Consider the following 19,995-nt stretch of genomic DNA (forward strand, 5'->3'; position numbering starts at 1 on the left):
ACCAATCCCTGCCGCTGGGATAAGGAGCACACATCCGCCCAACGGCGGTTCACCCCGCTCCATGTCCTCATAATAGCCCGTCTCCCCGGAGGAAGAAACCATGCCACTGAAACGAACAGCGTGTCGGTCGCTACTCAGTCTCGTTTTGTGACGATGGAAACCGCCTGGTGGTGAATACTTCTCCCTCCCGCCAGCGAGCGTGCCGTTTCCCGCAGCAGTGGATTTTGCCAGGCTCCAGTCACGTTGGTCTTCTTGAGCGGTTTCCGCATTCTGCTGACCAGCGTGAGATTAGAAGCGGGCGTCACTCGATACAATGCACTCTCCGAGGCTGGGCGAGCGGAGTCAGATCCCTCGGGGGGCCAGAAGCATACTACGTCGCTTTCGAACGGCGGACGCGGGCACAGCAGAGGCCCAGGAGACTCCCAAGTTGGGCCTCCATGAGCACACCGATCCCGTATCTTGCCCAGTCGCCACCGTGGTATTCGTCCATGGTCTTGGCGGGCATCCGGTCAAGACCTGGCGGCATGCATCGAGGCGGGATACTGTAAGTCAACATCTGTGTGCAAGCTCGGAAACATTCCCAAGCTAATCCGGCAGTAGTTCTGGCCAAAATGCTGGCTGCCGAAGGAGCCTGGTCTCGAGACGGTCCGAGTGTGCACGTTTGGATACGCCGCCGAGTTTGCTACAAGGAAGAAGAATATCTGCACCATCACAGACTTCGCGAAGCGCCTGATATTTGACCTCATGACGAGTGGAATGGCAGACTCTCCCACAATATTTGTTGCCCATTCCATGGGTGGACTTGTTGCAAAAAAGGTAGTTCTGCGAAGCGCGTGACGACGCTACGAGTGCGCAATCGGCTGACAGGCTCCTCGACAGGCATTCATGCTTGCGCTGCAAGACAACAAGTATGCACAAGTTGCTCGTTGCATCCAAGAGGGCGCCATAATCTTCCTCGGAACTCCTCACCGAGGATCGGACTCTGCGGCCACACTCCACGCAGTTCTAGCCGCCACGGTTGGGTCGAAAGCCTTCCTGGAAGAGCTAAAGACTCAATCAGGTCTTTTGACAACAATCAATGAAGATTTTCGCCATTGTGCCAAGCATCTAACCCTGTGGTCTTTTTATGAGACCATGCCAACACCGATCCCACTTGGCCGGCGCATAGTGAGCGAGCCTTTCGTTTATCCTTATACGAAGTACACACGTCAACATTCGGCGAAAGCTAATCATTTCGTCCAAGATGATTGTCGGACGCGACTCAGCCGTGCTGGGATACGAAAACGAGGGTTCCTCGCACATCGACGGCGATCATCGCTCCATCTGTAAATTTGCCTCTCCCGAAGATCCAGGGTACACGGCCATCAGGAACCTTTTGCTGCATCTTGTTACGAACAAGCTTGTCCCCGGAGGTGTGTGCCGGGCCAGTGCCGTATTTCTCCAGTGGCTCACCGCGAAGTAGTCCCCGGACCACATGTCACTCCAAGAATCCTGTCTGGGAAACCATTGACCCACAGCCGACGAACCGGTATGGTGCCTACATGTAGGCTCATATCCACAATCTTGGGACAGGAAGATACAAGCAACGAGAATCTGCTTTTCTTCAGGGATAATCGAGCGATTGCCGACTCGTGCCAGTGGCTAAGTCGGAAAGAGTCCTTTCGGTGGTGGCGAGACGGTGAGACGGGATCCCAAGCCAAGTATCTCTGGCTTAGTGCCCCGCCAGCCACGGGAAAGTCGGTTCTCATGAGTGCAGTCATTGATCAACTTCGCGAAGAGTCGGAGATTTGTGCCTTCTATTTCTTTAGAGGCAACAATACCGCAAGCCGAACAACCCGATCATTCATGCTATCCGTTATCGCCCAAATGGCCATACACTCCGCCAAGTTCTACGAGCAGCTTGCGGAAATCGACGATCAGTATACCAAGATTCAATCCATGCCGACACGCGTGCTTTGGCAGAAGATTATTGTTGAGACCCTGTTCAACTTGAGCGAGGGGTCAACGGCGCCCTGGTATTGGGTACTTGACGCCCTTGACGAATCCGAGTCTGCCAGCGAAGTCATTTCACTCGTGGGGAAAATACAATCAGTCACTCCAATGCGCGTTCTGATGACATCAAGGGTAGGCATGGACATACAAAGGGTGCTTCAGAGCTCGTAAGTTCCCCTATTCAATCCGTGTCCAGAAGTGCACCGGCTAACCTGTCCGTAGTGTAGCCCGGGGGGTATTGAGATGCGACCATATAGAAGCGGCTGATACTCGCAATGACATGGCTGCCCACGCCAGACAACAACTAGAAGGTCTCCCATTCGACGATGGCGAGATCGACGGAATTGTTCATCAAATTGTGCACAAGTCACAAGGGATCTTCCTGTGGGTTCGCTTTGTTGTTGAGGAGATTCTGCTCACGGCCCATACCATTGATGGAGTGCGAGATGCCTTGCAGACAACGCCGACAGAGATGACTTCATAATTTCTTCAGATCCTGGACGGCATGTCAAAGATGCGAGAGAGCAACAAGAAGCTTGCCAGAGCCATTATTCAAAATACCGTTTGCGCCGCACGGCCATTGAGAACTCGTGAGCTCCAGGAGATACTCACCCCATCATTTGGCCGCCTCGCAAGCTTGGAGTACACGATAAGGAAGGTTTGTCCACACTTGATCAAAGTGGATGAGACAACGTCACTGGTGCAGCCGATCCACGAGACCGTCCGCGAGTTCCTCCTCGGAAACCCGACATCCGAATTTGCGGTTGATAGCCCCAGCGCACACCAGTATCTTGCAAAAGTGTGCCTAGATATGTGGATGGAGGCCGCGTTTTCGGAACCAATCAGCGAGCAAACCAGTACGCTACAAAACAGCGTGGACATGGACGATGTGCATCCCCTGTTGAGATATGCGGCCATGACGTGGTTTGAACACGTCCAGACTGCGCTCATTGACGAGCCACTGGAAGCTTCAGTGCGGCAGTTCCTGCGAACTTCTGTGCTGTTCTGGATCGAGGCTGTGGGCTTGTTGGGTGACCTGTCACTCCTGGCAATGGCTGCGCTGGGGTTGCAAGCGTTTGCTGCCCGGTCGCCGCTCATCAGCCTTTCCGACAAGGAACTGATCTCCGGCTGGTCTGTAGACCTAGTCCGGATCGGACCCAAGTACGGCCGAAACATTTTGTCATGCCCCTTTTCAGTCCACAGGCTTCTTCCCCCCTTCTGTCCGACAAAAACGCGTATTGGGTCCCAGTTTGGAGCAGCGGGCGAGGTGGCAGTCGTGGGAGCCGGAATGAAAAGCTGGGACGACTGCTTGGCGCATATCACGGTAGGCAGGGAGGGCGAGACCTGTAAGGCCGTTGTCTGCGGCGATGTCTTCCTAATCGTCGCTCTTTCGGGCAGCAAAGGGCAAGTAGTCATACTCGACACGGAGACATGCCAAGAGGTTCGCAGACTTTCGCACGGAGAGACGATAGGGACGGTGAACATCGACAGCCTCAGCGATCGTCTTGTCACAGGGGGCTTCAAATGGGTCAAGGTCTGGGACCTGAAATCGGGTGAGATGGTTGTCGAGCAATCCAACACAGCCGGGGCTCGGTGTATCGCGCTCGCCATCTGCCCGGGAGGCGGGACTATCGTTTCATTCACGTCCGACAACTCATTAACGACGTGGGACCTTGCTCGAGACATAAGGAAACAGCTAAGATGGACACACCAGCATGCCGAGAATTCGCATCGCGGCACACCGCGAGGCGTCACATTTAATCGAACTGCGGCCATGATAAGCCTTGCTTGGAAAGGCTGGCCCATGGAGGTGTGGAATATCGAAAGGCTGAAGATGGTAGCTAAGATCCCAATGAGGCATGGGCTTGGACCATGCTTCAACGAGTCAAACGGTAACATCTACGGTGTCGAGCTAGATGGATCGGTGGTTCGCTTCGACGCCCAATGCCAAACAACTACAGAGCTGGACTTGCAGTCACATATCCTGGCATGCAACTCGCAGGGCACACTAATTGCCACAGGTAATGGACATGGTGTGCTGAGGATCTTCACAGCAGATACCCTGGAGCCCGTCTACACGCTCGACAAGTACACCGACTCAATCAATGGATTGTGCTTCAGTCCAGACGGCAGCAAACTGTACGACATTCGCTCTTCCAATTGCAACGTCTGGACACCAGATGTCTTTCTGGTTAACGCGCGAGAGGACTCGTCCGTGAGTGGCGCCGAGTCTGAGAACAGCAGCTTCAACAGGATACCGCCTAGCGTAGCAATGGAAGCATCAAGGGGCTTGGTCAGCATCACGGCGATAGTCAGCGACAGCACGGGTAGCTATGTGTGCTGCGGTATGGGCAATGGTGCCATTTTTGTCTATGAAACACAAAGCGGAAAACGGCTTCAGTTCCTGTACAACCATGCCTGCACAGTCAACGTCAACGCCCTGGCCTGGTCATTGAGCGGTTTCTACATTGCGTCAGGCGATGATTCGGGGCGCATCATGGTGGCGAGAATCGACCCCCTCTCGTCGTCGAAGTGGTCTTGCGCGGCTCAACTGGACTTTCGCTTGGACCCGCGCCTGGACGGCGGCGGGCGACAGATCCTCATAAGTCATGACGACGCCCGCGTTCTGGTGTCGACACAACTGAGCAGTCGCATGTTCTGCTTACAAGATGGAGAGGAGGTTGGCGAGAGATTCGCGCAGGGCCAAAATGCCACACCCTGCTGGTTGACACATCCCGGCGATCCTAGCAAAGTTATTCTCTTCACCCTCGGTCTCGCCAGGATTTTCGAATGGACTTTATTTGCCGAGCTGGGAGACGGTAAGGGTGTGAAACTCAGGCATCGGCTTGCGAGCACGTGGGAGAACAAGGCGGTACTGCTGCGAGCCCTTCCCACACAAGACGGGCGCAAGTTGCTACTCGAGGCAAGAGCCGTGGAGCGCGGCAACCCGACAAAATGTAGCTTTTGGGACGTGAGCCAATTTGACGAGGGCAACGAGGAAGCCACGGAGACCGGAAACTTGAACCACCGGCAGCTCGACGGCGTAGTAGGTGTGTACCACGACCGAGCCGTCTTTCTCGACCGCGAGCTCTGGGTGTGCAGCTCGGCGGTCGGAGGGAACAGCGAGACGACGAAGCACTTTTTCGTGCCGATGGATTGGCTAAACACGAGTGAAGAGCGGCCGTCGCTGATGACGCGCCTCGGAGACTTCGTGTACGCGAAGCATGGTGAGGTGATTATAGTGAAGCGTGGAATGAGGGCTAAACATGGGGTGCTATGATGCGCGTGTTATGGACTGGGGAGCAGTGAGTGGCAGGACTACATGGGATTAGGTATCGAAGGCATTATCTTCCTTTGCCGATGCAGGATTGGTTATCACCTGCAGTCTTTGCGTTTCAAGTTAAGAATTCAGATTCGGGACGTAGCCATGCTTCCCTCCCTCCGATGACCAGGTAACCAGTCAGTCACATTGTTGAGGTGCAGCCGCAGGCAGTAATTGGAGGCAAATGTCCACGACGTGTAGCAATATAGAACGGAACCTCGCTTACATGGAGGCTGCCGCCGCCGCCAACTATAACGGACGTGCCACGTCGACGCCAGGTCAAGTGTAGCCCAGGGATCGAGAGAGTTGAAACCCATAAACGCGACGTGTTCCGCCTTGCAGCATGTTCATGCAAGGGTAGCGGACTGGCTGCCGTGCCACACGGGTCGACGTTTCGGCACCGGACACGGCATATCTGGCGCGAGCCGCGGTGGCACAAGTGCGAACAATTCAGATTGGGCGCCTCCCGTTCCGCGCTGAGCATCCAACAACTTGACTACTTGTCCCGAACAGTCGCGACTGACAAGTCGTGGCGACCCCGCCCCCCTGGCTGCATGTATCCCGACGGGAATGACGGTCGCTGCATGGGAGAGAAGCGGGTGAAAATGGGCGTCGAGGTCGGCGAGCTGCACGACGTGACGGGCGAATCGCGGAGATGGCAACATTCTTGGCTAGCATATGATCGGCGATAAACGGCCGTGGGCGCGGTTGGCCTCGTTGTCAGTACGGCGATCTTGCTCGAGGAGAGGTTCCGTTGTTGCGGGCTCTACAGGCGATAGTCAAGTCGGTGATACGGTGAGCGGGTTGCGGGTGAGCACCATGACGCCCTTGGGGAAGTCGAACTACAAGTGACGAGTTCTGGCACCCGGGAGCAGCAACAACATGAGCACGGGGAATCTTTGCTGTAGCTGCACTGACATTTTCGTCAGCGGGAATGTTGCAGAGGAAGTATCCGAGCTCCGTCGACGATCCCTCGATGGTATACGCCCGGCCGTCTGTCGTATCGCCATGCCCCAGCATCGCTGGCAGGTGTGTCGCCCGGGTCAACGTGGCCCGTTGGTGCCATGTAACTACCGCACGGGCTACGAGAACAGCTTCGGCCCGTTGGGAGGCTTTGACCCCGATCGCGGAGCCGCCGGGAGTGCAAGTGGCGGCGCCTGACCCCGAATACCTGAACCAGAACGACGTTGGCGCCTTCGACGTGAAGGCGGCAACCCACAGCCGCCGGGAGCGAGCGGGAATTGAAGTTTGGGCGTGTGGCGGCGGCGGGGTGGGCGAGTGACGGGAATGGCGCACCCAGGAACGGCCATCCACAGCGGGAGTGGCTGATCTGGGCGCGCAGGGTTCACGGTCATCGTCAATTGCCGGAGCATTTGGGGCTGGAGGGGAGGTGGGAGACGGGCGCTGCGGAAGGGTGTTTGGCGTTTTGCGAGCCGGAGGAATGGGTTGGCTGGAGACGGGCAGCGTCAGAGGATCCCGTGAGAGGACATGTGTTGCTCGGCTGCTTCGAGGCGGCTCGTGTGAGGCCATCATGCCCTATCTAGGCAGGTGAGTCGCGCCAAAGTTGGGCCGAAGCACCACGGTAGGCAATCCCAGGTATTGCAGGTACAGTACTGTACTGTACAGTACTGCACAGGACGTACTGAAAAGAACAGCGCGGCCCTGGCCTCGCATTCCATTCCCGCGGGCGGCAGCAGAAGTCCCGTCATCAACAGCGTCGAGACCAACACAGGGAGGGATCGAGGTGCCGAACCGCCGGCCAGCACACGCCAGTCGAGGTTGAGGTGCGGGCAGTGTTCATGAACCGGTCCGTCAGCCTGCACGTCGCCCCGTCAGGTGCAGAGCCGCCGCTGCGGGCAGCCGCATGGCGCCGTTGCCATGTCTCGGGGCCGACGCCCGTTGTCGGCGGCGTGGCGTCGGAGCACTGGACCGTCACCCGACGTCCATGAATGACGTCTTATGCAGCCCGACGGAGGCGGGCTGTTCCCAGTCGTCGGCGGGCGGCTGCCCGGGCGGAGGAGTGCTGAAGGCAAGGCGGGCGTGCGGGCGGGTCGACGGATCAGACGGAATGCTGAACCCCAATGTCGAGCTGCGGTGCGGCGCAATGCAAAAGGGCGGCCGGATGCACATGGAGATTGCGAGGTGCAGGTGCGAAGATGCCCGTCTCACGCATGGGACCGATGGACGTTCGCCCGCTGCAGCCCGTGTTAAGCCCGCCATCCATCCATCCACCTCGAATAATAGCGGGGGGGCTTTGGGGGCTGCCAGTCCCCTCCAGCTCCCGCGTCTCTCTGCCGCCATTGAAGTGCTCGCCCACCCCGTCTTCTCTGCTCAGCGCTGGCACGCACTAATACCAGCCCGCTTGATGACCCCGTCAGCGCAGTGAATGGCTGGGTTTAGGTACCTACCCTCCGCGGGTGGGCCCGACCCGGCCATCTGCACGGTGCGCCACCCCGAAGCCCCTGTTCGGACCTGCTGCCGCGGCCCTGACGAGCCCCCGGAGCCGCTAAAAATTATGAATCTGCCCGGGGCGGCCTTGACGTTTTTGGCTCCACTGTCTGTCTGAGGTGAGCCTCCGAGTTTGAACAAATACATCAAAACTGCGCCCTCGAGTTCAAGAGTCCATCGCATGACTTGGGCTTTGCCATGTATTGACCAAGGATCCGCCCATCCTCCTCCCTGCCGTGTCACCTCACCAGCTACGGCGACTTCTTCGGTCCGAGAACCCCCGTTGGCCCTGGGTCATCTGCCTTCCAGTTCCTTTGTCCTGCACATGGCTCAGGTGACGGGCGCCGAGGACGGACCAACAACTCTGACGGGCGGCTACCATCTTTTGACTTTGCAAACGCGGTAGACAGCTTGTGGCAGTCAAGCTATCGCTTCGAGATGGATTCTCAAGGAATGCAATATGGCGGCAGCCTCGACTTGCTCGTTGCTTACCTCAATCAACCGCTCGTCCTGGCCGCCGTCGCCACGATAACCGTCCTCATACTCACCACCGGGCTGTTATCAGGCGGCCCGTCTATAGCCACCGGAGATGGAAACAAAAAGCTACCTCCCAAGGTGTCCTTTTGGCTCCCGTTCTTGGGCCACGCGCCGCAGATGCTGCTCGGCGGCGATGCCTTTCTCGCCAAGTTGCGCAGCCGCTACTACGCCGATGGCGTCTTCTCACTGCGCATCCTCGGCCGCTTCCACCACTTCGTCTTCCGCCCGGAAATGGCAAACACCCTGCTGAACCGGCCCTTGTCTATAGCGCAGGATCCGTCTGGCAACATCTTGGTGTCCATGTTCGGCATGACCAAGGAGGACGAGGCCGTGTACGCCAGCCTGGCCGACGAGGCCAGGGCCTCGCTCAAGCACCTGCTGCAGGACCCCGGCCTGGGCGAGCTCGTTAGCCGCACCATCGTCTACATCAAAGAGAACATTGCCGACTTTGTCACGTTCAACTCGTACCCGGCGGACCAGATGGGGTGGGAGCGCCTCGCCGGCGCCGAGGTCGTCGAGAACCCGCGCGGCGAGAGCTACGTCGAGGCCGACCTCATGCTGCTGACGAAAAACTTCATCGCCATGACGGCCAACGTCTCCCTCTACGGCACCGACTTTGTGGAGAACTTTCCCGACATCTGGCAGTCCATGTGGGACTTTGACAGCGCCTTTGTGCTGCTGGCCGCCCGGATCCCCAACTGGATCCCCTGGCCGCGGCTGCAGCGCGCGAGGAACGCGCAGAGGAAGCTGCTGGCCTGCGCGCGCGAGTTTGGCGAGGCGCTCGACAAGCATGTCAGTGGCGAGGAGCCGGGACTGAAGTGGCAGGACCTCGACAACGTGAGCAGGGTGGTCAAGGCGCGGCACGAGACGTACCGCCGCCACGGGCTGTCGCTGCATGGCCGGGCGGGCTGCGACCTGGGCTTCCTCTGGGCCATGAACACGAATGCGAATGCGCTCGTGCCGTGGGTGCTGTTTGAGCTGTATCGGGACCCCGTTCTGCTGGAACAGGTCCGCGAGGAGATTGCGCCGTACGTCAGGGTCGTGCAGCCGGCCAACGACTTTGGCGACGCCGTGTGGGTGCCGGCAGAGCTGGAGTCGCTGGACCTGGACGGCCTGCTCAACAAGTGTCCGCTGCTACTTGCCGCGTACATGGAGACTCTGCGGGTGTACACGGGGCCACTGAACCTGCGATGGCTGGCCGAGGACGTGGTGGTGGACGACAAGAGCCACGGGCAGTCCTTTGTGCTGCGCAAGGGCGGCTACGTGCACGTCGCACAGGAGATGCACCAGCGGGATCCCGAGTTCTTCCCCGACCCGCACGAGTGGCATCACGAGAGGCACCTGAAGGAAAAGGTGGACGAGGCGGGCAAGAAGACGGTCGTGGCCGAGATGGGAACGATGCGACCATTTGGTGAGTGCGTTGAAACTTTGCTGCGGAACAAGCTGGCTAATTGTCGTCCGCAGGTGCCGGACCGAGGTTATGCAAGGGCAGGGCCTTTGCGCTGCGAGAGATTATGCTGTACGCGGGCATCATCGTCTCCTTTTATGACATGGAACCGCCTCACGGGCAGAGCTGGGAACTGCCCAAGACGTACAAGCTGACGGCGACGAGGCATCCGAAGACGCCGGTCAAGGTGTGGATCAAGCGGAGGACGCTGCCGGCGAAGAAGGAGAATGGGCATTCGCGCGGGTAGCCTGCGTGGTTGACGCGGAGAGGAGACCCGCTGGGACTCGATGCGGAGAATGCTGAGGCATGCCGCAGGAAAGTGGGGTGGAGGAACGGAGTCACGACGTTATGACACGGATAAGCGGCCATAAAGATGCCTGATGGCGTCTCGTATACGACGCACGGAGGTTATGGGCAGGTATAGGTATTTAGATAGAATGCCCTGCGCTGGAGAGGTAGCACGAACGGGCGTCAGGGTGAGGCTGGGATGCGAATACCATACTGCCCGCAATCGGCTCTCGGCCAGTCGGACTTCCAAATTATGGAGACGAGACCCTGAAGCGTCTGACGCTGCCTGAGGTGTGAATTCTGACGCCATTGGCTCCCCGTCTTGGCTCAGCGGCTCTGCTGGGCGTCCGTCTCCACCTCCACCTACCTCTGGGCCCCGGGGGCTTGATAAATTAAGGTGCAGCACTCCCGCAACCCCCAAGCGCAGCTGGTCGTGCGCACCCGGATAGCTTCAGAGCTCGCGCGTCGCAACCCAATTCCGCTCGCGCTCTCTGCTGGGTCATATCCGCAACTCGACCAGACGTCAGCAAGCACGCGCGTCGTTTGACTCGGGCCCGTCGGACAGCTCACGTCTCACCCACCTCCCGTCCTTGTCCCTCCCCCGCGTAAGCGGGTCCCGTGCCCGACGCCCTCAGCCGAATAACGCGCCCCGACACCTTCACGGAACCGCACGATGCTCTCGCAGCGCCGACCGCGACCATGATTCCACGACTGCTATCCCGCCCGACGCTGCTGTGTCCGCGCTGCAGCTTCGCCAAGGCCCACAGCCGGCCGCCATGGCTCCCCCAGCGGCCCGCCGTCGCCGTCGCGGCGCAGCCCCTCCGAACCTCGGCCGCCCTGCGCCGTGAGCAGCCCCCGGTGAAGCCGAGCGCCATCCTGCCCAAGACGAAGACCACAGAAACGCCCCCGAGCCCGACACCGAAGAAGCCCGCCGCCGCCGCGAGCGATCCCCTGGCCGGCGTCGACAAGTCGGCCGCCGAGCAGCGCAAGGCCGACTGGGCCATCATGAGGGAGATGTCGCGCTACCTGTGGCCCAAGGGCCAGCTGGGCACAAAGTTCCGCGTTGGCCTCGCCGTCGCGCTGCTGGTTGGCGCCAAGCTGCTCAACGTGCAGGTGCCCTTTTACTTTAAGAGCATCGTCGACACCATGAACATTGACGTCGCCGCTGTGGGTGGCACGGCCACCGCCATCGCGGGCAGTCTGATCGTGGCATACGGCGCGGCGCGCATTGGCGCTACCGTCTTCCAGGAGCTGCGCAACGCCGTCTTCGCGTCCGTCGCGCAAAAGGCAATCAGGAGGGTCGCCTGCAACGTCTTCGACCACCTGCTGCGCCTGGATCTGAGCTTCCACCTCTCCAAGCAGACGGGCGGCCTGACGCGCGCCATCGACCGCGGTACCAAGGGCATCAGCTTCCTGTTGACGAGCATGGTCTTTCACATCCTGCCCACGGCGCTCGAGATCAGCATGGTGTGCGGTATCCTGACGTGGCAGTACGGAGCCAAGTTTGCCGCCATTACCGTCCTCACCATGGTCGGGTACACGGCCTTTACCATTTGGACGACGGCTTGGCGGACAAAGTTCCGTCGCCAGGCAAATGCCGCCGATAATAAGGCATCGACCGTCGCAGTCGACTCACTCATCAACTACGAGGCCGTCAAGTACTTTAACAACGAAAAGTTTGAGGTGGCGCGGTACGACAAGGCTCTGCAGGCGTACGAAAAGAGCTCCATCAAGGTCGCCACGTCGCTGGCTTTTCTCAATAGCGGGCAAAACATCATCTTCTCGAGCGCCCTGACGGCCATGATGTATCTCGCGGCTGACGGCGTCGCAGCCGGCACGCTCACCGTCGGCGACCTCGTCATGGTGAACCAGCTCGTCTTCCAGCTCTCCGTGCCGCTCAACTTCCTCGGCTCCGTGTACCGCGAGCTGCGGCAGTCGCTGCTCGATATGGAGACGCTCTTCAACCTGCAAAAGGTCAACGTCAGCATCGCCGAGAAGCCCGGCGCCAAGGCCCTCGCGCTCCCCAAGGGCGGCGAGATCAAGTTTGAAAACGTCACGTTCGGCTACCACCCGGACCGGCCCATCCTGCAGAACCTGTCTCTGACGATCCCCGCCGGCAAAAAGGTCGCCGTGGTCGGCCCCAGCGGTTGCGGCAAGTCTACGCTCCTGCGGCTGCTCTTCCGATACTACGACGTGCAGGGCGGCCGGATCCTTATCGACGACCAGGACGTGCGCGACGTGCAGGTCGACTCGCTGCGGCGGTCCATCGGCGTGGTACCGCAGGACACGCCGCTCTTCAACGACACGGTGGAGCACAACATCCGGTACGGCAACATGGAGGCCACGCACGAGCAGGTGGTGGCGGCGGCGCGGCGGGCGCGCATCCACGACATCATCCAGCAGTTCCCCGACGGCTACGACACCAAGGTCGGCGAGCGGGGCATGATGATCTCGGGCGGCGAGAAGCAGCGCCTGGCCATGAGCCGCCTGCTGCTCAAGGACCCGCCGCTGCTCTTCTTCGACGAGGCGACGAGCGCCCTGGACACGCACACGGAGCAGGCGCTCATGATTAACATCAACGGCATTCTGCGTGAAAAGGGCCGCACGAGCGTCTTTGTCGCGCACCGCCTGCGCACCATCTTTGACGCGGACCTCATCATTGTGCTCAAGGAAGGGCACGTGGCCGAGATGGGCAGCCATCGCGAGCTGATTGACCGGGCGGGCGTGTACTCGGAGCTCTGGAGCGGTGAGTTTCTACCGGGGATGAACACTGCCTTGCAAGACACGCGGTTACTGACGACGCACACAGCGCAAGAAACGCTCTTCAACGAAGACGGAACGGAAAGGGCAGAGAGCGAGGAGAGGAACGTAGAAGAGGAGGCCATCAAGACCAAGGACGCGCCGGCACCTAAAAAGTAGCCGCCCCTGGGGTCTGGAGAGTCCCAGGCCGCAATAGACTTGCATCGCGCGTCCTGTGTCCAGTCGTTTCCCCATTGGGATATCAAGTGCGAGGCCCGCGCCTGGTGGAGCCGCCGTCGCCGCCGTGGAGCGTTTGTTCCCGTGGCACGTCAACCACGAGTTTTAGGGGAATGCTCGCAGAGTGGCTCCGCTCGTGGTAATCCAACGGGGTCGGTCCATCGAGGGGAAATGCAACCCTGACAGCCCTTGCACTCGACCAATACCAGCAACTTTCCCATCGGAACCGTGGCGACTCGTATCCGTATGAAATGGCCAGGTTGGTCGTCGTCGACCGGCCGGCCCCGTGGCACACGGTGGACGTATACTCTGCCGAGGGCCGTCGAGACCCCCCGATGCGCCATCGGCACAACTCGGACGCCACCCGGACTCGCACCGTAGAAGTAGAACCTCCTCGGGGACACACGCTTGATCAAGCGGTAAATAACTTGACCGAAATACCCTCTTCGTACGGGGCTGGTTAGAGCCGCCCAACACGAGGAGCCTGCAGGGTCGTCTAGCCAAGGGAAACGCGCAGACTCGACAGGGGGGTGGCCCGACCAGGACCATCCGGAGGGTGGCCGATCACGCCTCTGGTTGCTGCTGTGGGACCCCGTCCAGCAACCGGCCCTGGCCTCCCTCGTGGCTGTCTTGTTACAGCGAAAGCCCAGCACGCAGACCACGAGCCGTTTTCGCCTTTATTAGCCCTGACGGAACACAGGACCAAGACTTCCTTGCGAAGCCAGGTGTACAGCACAGAAGAGTTCAGTTCTTCGGCGAAGAACAATTTTTTTTTTATCTGATCCGGATGGAGGGGTTGGAGGGGGTCCGACGCCTGCCCCAAGATGGGATAGGTGTGTGTGTGTGTGTGTGTGGCACTGTGGATGATCTGATTAGATTAGATTACCGCCCTGATTCGTGGAATTGCAACACCCCTAACGTTTGCCCTATTCCCCTAAAAGAGGCAGCCGGCTTTTCGCTGCATGCTAACGTGGAATAGGCCTTGCCTTTTAGTAGCCTACTGAGAACTTGCTGGAGCGGTACGGTAAGTTACACCGTGGTGGGCGCACCCGGCGATCCACGACCGGGTGAGATTTTGGCGCTGCCAAGCTTGCGATGCGGTAGCTTGCGCGGCCGGCCGGCCGTTGCTAACTAGCTATACTAGCTAGGCTCTTCTTCGAGTTTTGGTGGCGACGAGATGGGACAGGGGAGAGGTTTTTTTTTTGGTACTTGTTCCTTGAGTGGAACGTGGTTGTGAATATGGTTGTGGTGTGTAAATCTATATAGAGGAGGGTCAGGATCGTCGTGTTCCCGACACCGGACGTACTCGTAGCTGTTGCGTGCTCCTTGTCTGTTCAACTGTTGCCAACGCGTCCTCGCACCGTTTGGTTGTGTATGTGCGGCGGTCGAGACTCGAGACTTGGTCTTTCCGAGTCCATCTCCTCGAGACAGTGCATCTCCTCTCTCTCTCAAACGGCCACAGCATTCAAACATGGCTGCGCATCCGATCGACGAGAAGCACTCTGCGGCAGGGGCCTCCGCCTCGGCTTCAGATGACGGGGTAGCCACCACGGCCCGGCAGCCCGCCGACAACGCCAGGGAGCACGACAACGCCGACGCCAACCCCGCGGTGGTAGTCCAGACACAGGGCGTAACACGCATGGAGGCCATCTACCGCGAGGCGCAATCCCACCGCAAGACGCTCCTCCTCGTGGGCGCCTCGGTGCTCGTCTGCGCGTGGGCCTACTCGCTCGACCAGTCCACCACGTCGTACTACAGCATCGACGCCTCGTCCTACTACAAGCAGCACAGCTCCGTGCTGTCCACGCTGTCCATCGCCACGAGCGTCATCGGCGCCGTGTGCAAGCCCTTTGTCGCAAAGGTCTCCGACATCACGTCCCGCCCGTACACGTACGTCCTCGCCCTGGGCTTCTACACGCTGGGGTACATCGTCGCGGCTACGTCGCGCACCGTGGCGGCGTATATTGTCGGCGAGGTGTTTGTGGCGATTGGGAGCAATGGGCTGGACCTCATTAATGATATCATCGTGGCGGACTTGACGCCGTTGGAGTGGCGTGGGTTTGTTGGCTCGCTGCTGAGCACGCCGTTTATCATCAACACGTGGTTTGCCGGCAAGATTGTCGACGCCATGACGTCCAGAAACCAGTGGCGATGGTGAGTTATCAACTCCCCTTTCGTTCCCGACGGAGTGACATCCGCTGCAGTAATGCCTTTTGTCAAGTCCACAAGGCGTAGACTGACTGACCGCCTTAGGGGCTACGGCATGTTCGCCATCATCATGCCCGCAGCGCTGGGCCCCGCCATCGTCACCCTCATCTACCTCGACCGCAAGGCCAAGAAGCACGGCGTCGTCAACATGGCCTCCTCCAACGCCGCCCGGCGCGCTGCCAAGGAGCTCGCCAACGAGGCCGGCCGGGACGCGCCACACGGCCTCGTCGTTGCCCCTGCAGCTAAGCCCAACGAGGCGTGGACCCAGGCCGCCGTGCGTATCCTGCACGAGATCGACGCCTTTGGCCTGGTTCTCCTCGGCTTCGGCTGGAGCTTGCTGCTGCTGCCGTTTTCGCTCAAGACGTATGCGGTCGGCGGATGGCGTAACCCTTCGCTCATCGCCATGATGGTAGTGGGCGGCGTGTTGCTCATCGCATATGTCGTATACGAGCTGAAGTGGGCCAAGATGCCGAGCGCGCCGAGGAGACTGGTCTTCAACAAGACGTTTCTCATGGCCGTCATCATTGACAGCTTCTACATGCGTGAGTGCCCTCGAGTGCCCCATCCTTAATGTAGGGACGATCAACCAGTGATTGCTAACAGCGTCGCAGTGGCTGGCCAGATCCGCGGTCTGTACTGGAGCTCCTACGTGCTCATCGCCAAGCCCTGGAGCTACCAGGACTGGGTCTACTACGGCAACACGCTGACTCTGGCGCTCTGCATTTTTGGCGTCGTGGCCGGGCTGATCCAGCGGTGGACGCATCGATACAAGGCGCTCCAGCTGCTTGGCCTTTGCCTCAAGATTATCGGCATGGGCATCTTGCTCGACGGCCGGCGTGCCACCATCGACACGGCCGCCATGGTCATCTCCATGATCCTGGTCGGCTGCGGCGGCGCCTTCTCCGTCGTCGGCTCCCGCGTCGCGTCGCAGGCGTCGGTCCCGCACCAAGACGTCGCCTTGGCCATCGCAATGCTCTCACTGTGGTCCAAGATTGGATCCGCCATCGGCAGCGCCATCGTTGCCGTCATCTGGTCCTACCAGATGCCCCGCCAGCTGCGCGCGCACCTGCCCGCCACAGCAACAGAGAAGGACGTCAAGAAGATCTTTGGCAACGTCAAGGCCATTCGCACCCTGTACGCCTTTGACAGTCCGATGCGGCAGGGGTGCATCGAGGCGTACCGCCGCACGCTCTACTACTGCTTGGCCCCGGCACTGGGCCTGGCTTTTATCCCGCTGATCGCGGCGTGCTTCCAGACAAACTTTTACCTGGGCAAGCAGCAGAATGCGGTGACCAACGTTGGCAACGACGGCTTGCCCCTGCGGGAAGAGGACATGCCGGAGAAGCGTGCTCCACCGACGAGCAAGAAGGAGGCTTTCCTCAGGTTCTGGGCTGGAAAGTGAGGTATGCGTCGAGCGAGGGAGATGGGTGTGGAAATGACCCAGGAGTCGTAGTAAAGCGAATTGGAGGAGGTAAAGGGGTGGGCGAGGATTGATGTCGAATGTATTCCAAAAACCCTGGAATAATATCCAAGCAGGAAGAATTATCTCAAGGCCCCGCTGTAGAGTCTGCGACCAACGTCTCGAGAAGCACACATGCAGTCTCGGCACCCCCGAGGCCGTTGAGCTCGTCGCCAACGACATGTACTCTTTCCTGGTACCCACTGTCGTCGAGAATCTGTCGCACCGCATTTCCGACGCGCTCGGGTGTCGGGCTGTCCGTCTTGAGATCGATGCCGACCCCGGCCCAAACGACCCGCGCCGCCGTATCTCTCTTGTCTTCGGACTGCCCTGCGCAGAGGAGCGGGACCTTGTGCGAAATCGCCTGCGTGATGCTTCCGTAGCCGCCATTGGTGATGAGCAGGGACAGCTGGGGTAGGAGGACACTGTACGGCATCCAGGTAGCGTAGCGAACATTGCTTGGACGCCTGATTTGAGCTTCTATGTCTTTTACGTACGGCGACACCACGACAAGCAGGACGGTCGGGTCATCTCGCAACGCCAAGATTGTCGGAAGGATGAGTGAGGTCGGGTCCATGGCCAGCGTCCCTTGCGTGACGCCAACGACACGGCTGTGCGCAACGACCTCGGGCCACCACGATGGAAGACTGGTCGTGTCGGCGGAGCCCTTCGTCACGAGCGGACCGACATACATTGTGTTGCGTTGGTGCTGCGGCGAACTGGGTTTCTGGAAGAACTCGAGCCGCGGGGATGATGCCTGGATGTGGAGGTGCGGACTGTAGGCAAAAAACTCGGGAGGCTCGCCGTACGGAAGTTTGCCCAGGCGAAACTCGGCCCTCTGGCAATCGATGACTGAATTAACCTGCCGCGGGAGCAAGACCCATCGACGGAGCGTATGGAGGACGGCATTTGCCAACACGGCAATCCAGGACGCAGGGGGCGGCTTGCCGGACGCCGGCATGGGGGAGGCCGCCGTCGAAGCATACAGCGGAATGACGCCCAGTGTAGCATAGACGGGAATCTCGCCCATCTCGTACAGCGCCCGGGCTCCATGGGGAAAGACGTCGACGAGCAGCACATCGGCGCGGAAATCAGCCAGCACCGCGCGGTAGTCGGCCACCTGCGCCGCCAGCCGCCCGCGAAGCTGGGTCCCGGGAGGCTCGAAAAGACCCGTCGCGTCCCGCCGCATCAAAGGTTCGTCGAGGCTGGCGAGGGCGCGGGTCGGGACAAAGGCGGCGCCGGTTGCGCGGACGCGCGCCTCGTTGCCAGCCGAGGTGAGCCAGACGACGTCGTGGCCGCGCAAGACGAGCGCCTGGGCGACGGCCTGCATGGGATAGGTGTGGCCTGCGGGGAAATGGGAGTGCAGCAGGATCCGCATGATGGCGATCGCGAGGCGTGGCGTTGTGCTTCGCCGTCCCGCGCCGGAGGTTCGAGCGTTGAAGTTGGTTATGTAGTGAAATGTGCGGAGTGCGGAGTGCGTAGCGCTGGGAGGGGCCGCTGTGGTACAGCAATTGTGCTGGTGGCTCCATCGAGCCGGCGAATCGGGTGACCTTGGGTGCCAGACTCCAAGTCATCCCCTGCGTCTTCGCGCAGTCTGCTTCTCCCGTTGAGGTCATTCATTCACTTGGTGGCCCATGAAGATCGGCAGTATCAAAATACATCGCCGTCGTGCTCTAGTACACTTGTCGGATCAAGGAATTGAGCGACTTTTAATTCAACAGCTTCAGAGTCTGTCGCTATAGCCGGGACGGAGAATAAACCCCCTTCCTGTAGACTCACTCAAGGAAGCGAGACGTCCAATCCTTCAAAAGCAGTTGTGGTGCATCGTTGTAAAAAGTCTGTCACTTCTTCTTCCGTGTGCCAAGCATCATTGTACGCGGCGCTGAGGCTCAACTCCTCGTCAAACGTGCCCAGGAATAAGCCAAGTCCGTTTCCAAGCTCCTCACCGGTAACCCAGGCATCATAAACCCGGATGGAGCCGGACGTCCGCGCAACGATGGAATCTACGCGACCCATACTCGAAATCGAAACTGAAGGACTGGGATTGGGAGGGGGGACAGGGAGCGGCCGTGATTGAGCGACAGGCGGCAGTCGCGGAGTCCCTAGGGCCCATAAACTGGGTGCAAGCGCCCCGTGGTCGTCGTCATCTCGCACGCCGTGGTAAAATGCTTTCATGCGGCTCACAATGGACAGAAAATCTTCCTTTCGTGCGTGGCTGTCCTGCTGCTCGCCGGCGGGCAGGAGGTCCATGTCGACGACGATGCTTTGCCCTGAGACAGAATGGTAGACCGCCACCGGGTGTTTTGTGGTGCTGTAGGGCTCCGAGCAATTCGCCCGTTCATTGCGCAAGATGTAGCTGACATATCGCACACGTTTTGCCTCATTTGGAGTGGGCTGTATGTCCCTCGTGACCATGGCAGCTGCGGTATGGAAGACGTGTGTAGGGGTTGCGCCGGCAACCTTGCAAGCCCTTAGCAGACGCAATGTTTGGCCCTTTGACAAGGTCAAAGCTGCGCGTTTGTGGCAGCCTGGAATGACAGCACCGTGCCTGAAGGGAACAGACAGTACTTCGACCTCGGTATCTTCCTTCAGCTCAGTCTTTTGAGCAAGTATGGCAGCCATTTGGGCTTTTTGCGCTTCCGTAAGTGCAGGGAGAATATTTGCAGCCACACGATAGGTCGGACTCAGGTTGGCTGACTCTGACCCGTCCAAGACCGGCGGTTTGAAGGCTGATCCCTGGTCATACGCTTTTGAGACATGGTTGATAAAGTTGTTAAGCATGATCAAGGTGCCGATGCCATCAATAACGTCGTGGGGAGAGCGAAAGACGAGGTCCCGCCGGATTCTAGACTTTTCTGCTGTGGCGATAGGGGGTCGGACAACAAACAGTGTCGGGAGTAAGGGAGCTGGAGGATCCGAGTTGGCCCACTGCAGTCCTGTCTGGCCGTTCGAGATTGGTACCAGTGTCTTTTCGAGCCAGTCATTCTGATCGCCCTCACTGCCGAACTCTCTGTATGTCTTTACCCATTGTTGGGTTTCCCGGTCCAAGGTCACTTGAGAGGCAAGAGTCGGGTGATCATAGCGGAGCCTGATCCAGGCTTTTGCCAAGGCTTCATCCATCTGCCTCTCCGCCACTGCTGGGGTCATATCCTTTGGGGCTTCCGCGGCGAAGGACAAGAATCCGGTTATACCGAAGAACATGCGGCCGCTACCCTCATAGAGGAGAGCCATTGTCGAATAAAACGCCTCAACTTCATCGACCCCGCGCTGCCACACGCCGGGGGCGGTCCGACGCCAAAAGAGATTATCATGCGAAGA

The 19,995-nt window shown here is 59.5% G+C and overlaps 5 protein-coding genes across 5 annotated transcripts; 4 read left to right on the forward strand and 1 right to left on the reverse strand.

The window, feature by feature from the left end:
* Positions 1 to 1,866: 1,866 nt before the first annotated feature.
* On the forward strand, positions 1,867 to 5,272 carry PLICBS_005402 (uncharacterized protein; the record flags this gene model as incomplete). Its single annotated transcript, XM_018319079.2, has 3 exons — positions 1,867 to 2,159; positions 2,215 to 2,431; positions 2,486 to 5,272. 3 exons carry the CDS (start codon positions 1,867 to 1,869, stop codon positions 5,270 to 5,272), a joined length of 3,297 nt encoding a protein of 1,098 aa, XP_018181553.2.
* A 2,928-nt stretch (positions 5,273 to 8,200) lies between these two features.
* Positions 8,201 to 9,993, forward strand: PLICBS_005403 (uncharacterized protein; the record flags this gene model as incomplete). The annotated part of the gene is made up of 2 exons (XM_018319082.1): positions 8,201 to 9,710; positions 9,764 to 9,993. 2 exons carry the CDS (start codon positions 8,201 to 8,203, stop codon positions 9,991 to 9,993), a joined length of 1,740 nt encoding a protein of 579 aa, XP_018181556.1.
* A 740-nt stretch (positions 9,994 to 10,733) lies between these two features.
* Positions 10,734 to 12,953, forward strand: PLICBS_005404 (iron-sulfur clusters transporter atm1, mitochondrial; the record flags this gene model as incomplete). The annotated part of the gene is made up of 2 exons (XM_018319083.1): positions 10,734 to 12,780; positions 12,844 to 12,953. 2 exons carry the CDS (start codon positions 10,734 to 10,736, stop codon positions 12,951 to 12,953), a joined length of 2,157 nt encoding a protein of 718 aa, XP_018181557.1.
* Positions 12,954 to 14,481: 1,528 nt separating this feature from the next.
* PLICBS_005405 (uncharacterized protein) lies at positions 14,482 to 16,620 on the forward strand (the record flags this gene model as incomplete). The annotated part of the gene is made up of 3 exons (XM_018319084.2): positions 14,482 to 15,164; positions 15,264 to 15,760; positions 15,830 to 16,620. 3 exons carry the CDS (start codon positions 14,482 to 14,484, stop codon positions 16,618 to 16,620), a joined length of 1,971 nt encoding a protein of 656 aa, XP_018181558.2.
* A 145-nt stretch (positions 16,621 to 16,765) lies between these two features.
* PLICBS_005406 (uncharacterized protein) lies at positions 16,766 to 18,055 on the reverse strand (the record flags this gene model as incomplete). The annotated part of the gene is made up of 1 exon (XM_018319085.2): positions 16,766 to 18,055. The coding sequence occupies one exon, from the start codon at positions 18,053 to 18,055 to the stop codon at positions 16,766 to 16,768; it is 1,290 nt and encodes a 429-aa protein (XP_018181559.2).
* Between the last annotated feature and the right edge of the window lie 1,940 nt (positions 18,056 to 19,995).

The sequence above is a fragment of the Purpureocillium lilacinum genome, assembly GCF_023168085.1.
Source record: "Purpureocillium lilacinum CBS 284.36 DNA, scaffold_4, whole genome shotgun sequence".
Classification (NCBI taxonomy): domain Eukaryota; kingdom Fungi; phylum Ascomycota; class Sordariomycetes; order Hypocreales; family Ophiocordycipitaceae; genus Purpureocillium; species Purpureocillium lilacinum.